Raw genomic sequence first — 4,423 nt, 5'->3', positions numbered from 1 at the left:
ACTCGGTCGGTAATGTAGAGTGCTCGGCCGGTAATGTAGAGTGCTCGGTCGATAGTGCAGATTACAATACAGAAATTCATAAATTTTTGCATCTGTGATCATTGCGAAAACCTCTCCGGCAGCATAATGTAAGGGGTTTCATCGATTTCATCGGTTTCAGGCCAAACATACATGAAATAGTACGCTTTTTGCGATAAAAAGTGATATAAAGTGGTAAAAAATAAGACAAGGACAAATGTTTTGTTATTGGACCAAATGGCTAATGCTCTTCCAGATGCAAGAGGTTTCAATCCGATTCGTCAAGCCATCTCGACGTAATCGGCAAGCATACCTAAAAATCACGGTTTTTTGGTAAAAAGATGGGTAAAAAATGACAAATTGCAAAAAGTCTTGACAGCAGGATCACCGGGGGAACATGCTCTACAGGATGCAACAGGATTCATTCCGATTGATCAAGCCATCTCGGCGTTATCGGTGAACAGACATTAAAAAAAAAAAAGAAAAGAAAAAAAATATACATGTCGAATTGAGTAACCTCCTCCTTTTCGAAGTCGGTTAAAAAGTGAGACTTGACGCTAATGTGCATGCGTCGAATTCGAGAACTATACCAAAAATTCCATCTCGATGACACATACTCACATATAGACATATAGAGATATGACATATAGACATATACTCAATATACATTTCTACATACATTTCTATATTTCTATATACATTTCTATATACTCAAAGAGTAGTTCGGCAAACCGTCCAAAATTTCAATTCGCGCCTTTCCCCACTGCTATCACCCATTGACTGTAGCGCTTGCGCACAACTGCTTACTCGTAACTTTGGCATGGGAGATGTTGGTTACGGACTACACTATAGCTTGAGCAGTCCATGTATGTATGGTCGAAGGTTTGAACGGGTATGCGTGGAGTGGGGGATGACGGTCATGCGGCGTTCAGCAGGCGTTCAGTCCCATTTATTCCGTTATAGCGAGTCGTGGCATTGAGTCGCGTATTCTTCGATCTGCATTATCGTTAATATAGTTATAGTGTTACTTGTTAACTACAATCTATTTACTTCCCTAATCGCGATCCCTAACAAGGCGAAGTTGGCACCAGCTTGTGTTTAAATAACAGACAGATCTCCAACAAGACCAGTTTAGTATAAAATGTGTACATTAAATTAAAACAATAATAGGAAAATTCTTTGGTTATTTATCAACATCGTTTCGAAGACTTTCTCTCTCCTCAGATTGATTCCGATAAAGTATGAAAAACGCGATTTTGGTATACGTTTGGAGAACGGAAGCTACACCGGGCTGATGGGACTGCTTCAGCGAAACGAAGCTCATATTATTTTGCGAACAGGGTACTATACTGGCCGCGCGAGTTTGTTGGACTATACGACACCTGTCTCCTATACTCAGTACGTTCTCACAATTAGTACTGCTTAGATAGATTAGTTGCAGGCAGTTTTCTAAATAACAATAGTAGTGCCTGCGGTGACTGCAACCCGCCTTGCAGCTTCCAAATGTGTATTCAACAGGCGCTACTAATATTCCAATATTACGAAATATTATATGGTTACTCCAATTCGATGTAAAAATTGTGTAACTTGAAATTACTACTACACAGATATCAGTTGTACATAAAGCCGGAATACAAACACAGCAACACATGGATAATTATGGTGTTCGAGCGTCGTATTTGGTACATCCTACTGTTTATGTTTCTCGTGCTCAGCCTGGCTGGGTACGTCCTCCAAAACAAACAACACCGCAACTCGAGAAAAAAAAAACGAAAACAGGAGCGCGAACACTTCACTTTCATCGACCATGTCTTTTACACGTACTCCATAATGTGCAGTCAAGGTATTCCGACCTTTAACAGCCAAAATACATACTTTTAATTGTATTCAACAATTCTTTTAGGTCACATTCCAAATTCTTATCATAGTCAGATCAAGATACTATCGCTGTCGAAAAGTGTATTCGCGTGGTTGATTCTGCTGAGTTTTAGCTCGGATCTTATTTACCAAATGACGAATCGTGTCATGACACTTCCGTTCAAAAACTTCGACACCTTATTAAAGAAAACTAACTACGATGTATTAGTTTTTAAAGGGTCCATGATTTACGAGTTCGTAAAGGTATTTGGTAGATTTTTGAAACTCCTACGATGGCTTTAGCTCGATCGATAAACTTAATCGATACGTTTGTACCGACTTATTCGTTCCCATTTAGGGACAAAGTTTATCGACAGATGTGCTTTTTAGGCTGGTGTTGAACGATCGCTAAAGCTGTCCAAGCATTACGACGCCACGAAACGTATACATTTCATAGAGGACTCGAGCATGATGCATAAGACTGTTTGCCACAGCAAGAAAAAGTACGCGATGTTGGAAACCGAGGACAAAGTATACATGAAGAACAGACACGCGTGTCACGTGATTCCAGTAGGTGACAATTACTTTCAAACTTGGACTGGATTTGCTTTGCCGAAACGTTTTCCATATAAGAAGGTCATAAATGTATCGTAAGTACGGGCCTAATAAATTCAGTTATCGACACAAATCGAAACTGAGTCGAATGATTGTTTAGTTACGTGCTTGGCCACCAGTGGCGTTCAATTCTTCTATAGGGAATTGACTCTCACGCCGTGATTGGTCGTACTCGTAACTAATCGAGTCGGTATCATCGGTATCTGTAAGATTTATTTTAAATCGAAATTCTTCTAGAATATTGAAGCTACACGAATTTGGCTTGATAGACGTCCTAAAAGATCGCTGGTTCAAACATCGAATCAAGTACGAGCAGAAAAAAACGTTCAAGACGATCGATATGGAACAAGTGTATTTGATTCTATGCATACCGTTCGTCGGTATCGCTCTATCCCTGGTAGTACTGTTCTTCGAAAAAGCTATATCTTTCTGTGAAAATAATTCTAAACGATTAACATAAGTACAAAGAACTGTACGGGCGTTCTGCTTTGATTAGTTCGCGACTGCATTTTTTAATAAAAAATACTCTATTTACTTTATCTTGTATCTACTAAACAACGGGAGGTAATAATGAAACTGATTCTTTTCAATTTTAATCTTCCCTTCAGGTAGACAAATATTTGCAAAAAAAAAAACAGAAATATTATTATTATTATACGCAAAATGATTTGTCGTTTTCGCGATGCAATCATTTATATTATGTACAATCGCCTCGTTTAAGATCGCATACCACGATATCGTTCACCTAACCGAACTCGTAGCGTGATTATGCGACAAATAAACACGCATAACTTTTTTATTGGAGATTCCGTCGCGTATTCTTCGTAGGATCAATGTCGCGTTCAATGCAAGATGAACCGATAAACCGAATGGAGTCGGCCATAGGAAGCTTTCTGTTCACGATTCGATCGCATTCTGAACGCGATACCAGTTACCAGTTGTTAGGTATGCACAATCTCGCCTTCATGAGGAACGTACTGTTGCTACTGGTGATTTACACTATCCCAAAATCCGTTCGATCCGTGAACGGTGTAATATGGGAGAAAACGTCCCAGAATTTCGTGCCCATCTTCAGCGTTCCCGCGTTCGCGGCGATAAATCAGGAACTGGTGAACCAGAGTCGAGCAGAGGAGATTCACAACTTTCAAGGACAAGTCGTTAGGTTCACCTATTACGAGGTAGACTCGCCAATTCCTTGGTATTATGTTTTTGGTTCTTGTTAAAGAAATGCTAAATTTTATTTATCAGATGCAACGTTTAATCACTAGCGAAGCAAACGGAACGAAAGTGGCAGGAATCTTTGGTGAAGTCTGGAACACGTTATCGAATTTGTTGAATTTCAGGTAAATTGTTTAATAAAACCATAAATCAGGACGCGAGTGCTTCAGCTACGATCGTTTCAGGTTGAAGCCAATTCTCGCAAAAGAACGTACTATGGGAACGATGGACGAGAATGGCATCTACACGTTTGGTTTGATGAGAATAATTCAAAGAAACGAAACGGACGTGGTACCGCGAATAGTTAGCGATTTGAATCCATTTAAGGTCTCCCAGTTCACGTTCCCTTTGTGGCCGATCAGGTGAGTTTCTCGTTTATTTTATAAACCTCTTTAACACGTTGATTGCTACGTTTAAAGAATTAAATAACACTAGTTTTCAGCCAAAATGTACATTCAATGTCACAATTTGTTCCTTATGTATTTTGGCCTACTAAACACGAAAATCGCAAGAAAAACTTTTTCTATGGATAGGTTTTCTTTATATGAATTTTTGAATTTTTTTCGATTTTTTCTGACCTACCTTCACATTTTCGGCCATATCTCGAGTTAGAAACATCCGATTGAGTCGCACAGGACGCCATTTTAAAGGTAATCGAATTTCCAACAATTGCTTTCCACATTATTTTCCAATCGGTTCAATAGTTTAAGTGTTA

General features: G+C 39.1%; 2 protein-coding genes across 5 annotated transcripts in view; both read left to right on the top strand.

Moving 5' to 3' along the window:
- The first annotated feature begins 112 nt into the window (after positions 1-112).
- On the top strand, positions 113-3,025 carry LOC128879885 (glutamate receptor ionotropic, kainate glr-3-like). Of its 3 annotated transcripts, none has more exons than XM_054129438.1 (6): positions 113-1,147; positions 1,243-1,416; positions 1,626-1,861; positions 1,922-2,139; positions 2,266-2,525; positions 2,728-3,025. In XM_054129438.1, the coding sequence occupies exons 2-6, from the start codon at positions 1,313-1,315 to the stop codon at positions 2,948-2,950; spliced, it is 1,041 nt and encodes a 346-aa protein (XP_053985413.1). In that variant the 5' UTR covers positions 113-1,147; positions 1,243-1,312; the 3' UTR covers positions 2,951-3,025. The 3 variants fall into 3 exon arrangements, with proteins under 3 accessions (XP_053985413.1, XP_053985414.1, XP_053985415.1); XM_054129439.1 differs by having other exon boundaries at positions 1,226-1,416; XM_054129440.1 differs by having other exon boundaries at positions 113-1,161.
- Positions 3,026-3,157: 132 nt separating this feature from the next.
- The window catches only part of LOC128879882 (probable glutamate receptor), a 7,394-nt gene continuing 6,128 nt past the window's right edge, over positions 3,158-4,423 (top strand). For both annotated transcript variants that reach the window (XM_054129435.1, XM_054129433.1), the window contains exons 1-3: positions 3,158-3,668; positions 3,739-3,833; positions 3,894-4,070. In XM_054129435.1, the coding sequence (XP_053985410.1) occupies positions 3,324-3,668; positions 3,739-3,833; positions 3,894-4,070 (617 nt within the window). In that variant the 5' untranslated portion in view covers positions 3,158-3,323. The remainder of the gene's footprint in view (positions 3,669-3,738; positions 3,834-3,893; positions 4,071-4,423) is intronic.

The sequence above is a fragment of the Hylaeus volcanicus genome, chromosome 7 (genome assembly GCF_026283585.1).
Source record: "Hylaeus volcanicus isolate JK05 chromosome 7, UHH_iyHylVolc1.0_haploid, whole genome shotgun sequence".
NCBI lineage: Eukaryota > Metazoa > Arthropoda > Insecta > Hymenoptera > Colletidae > Hylaeus > Hylaeus volcanicus.
The sequence above is the reverse complement of the archived record's forward strand: the minus strand, read 5'-3'. Positions and strand labels throughout refer to the sequence as shown.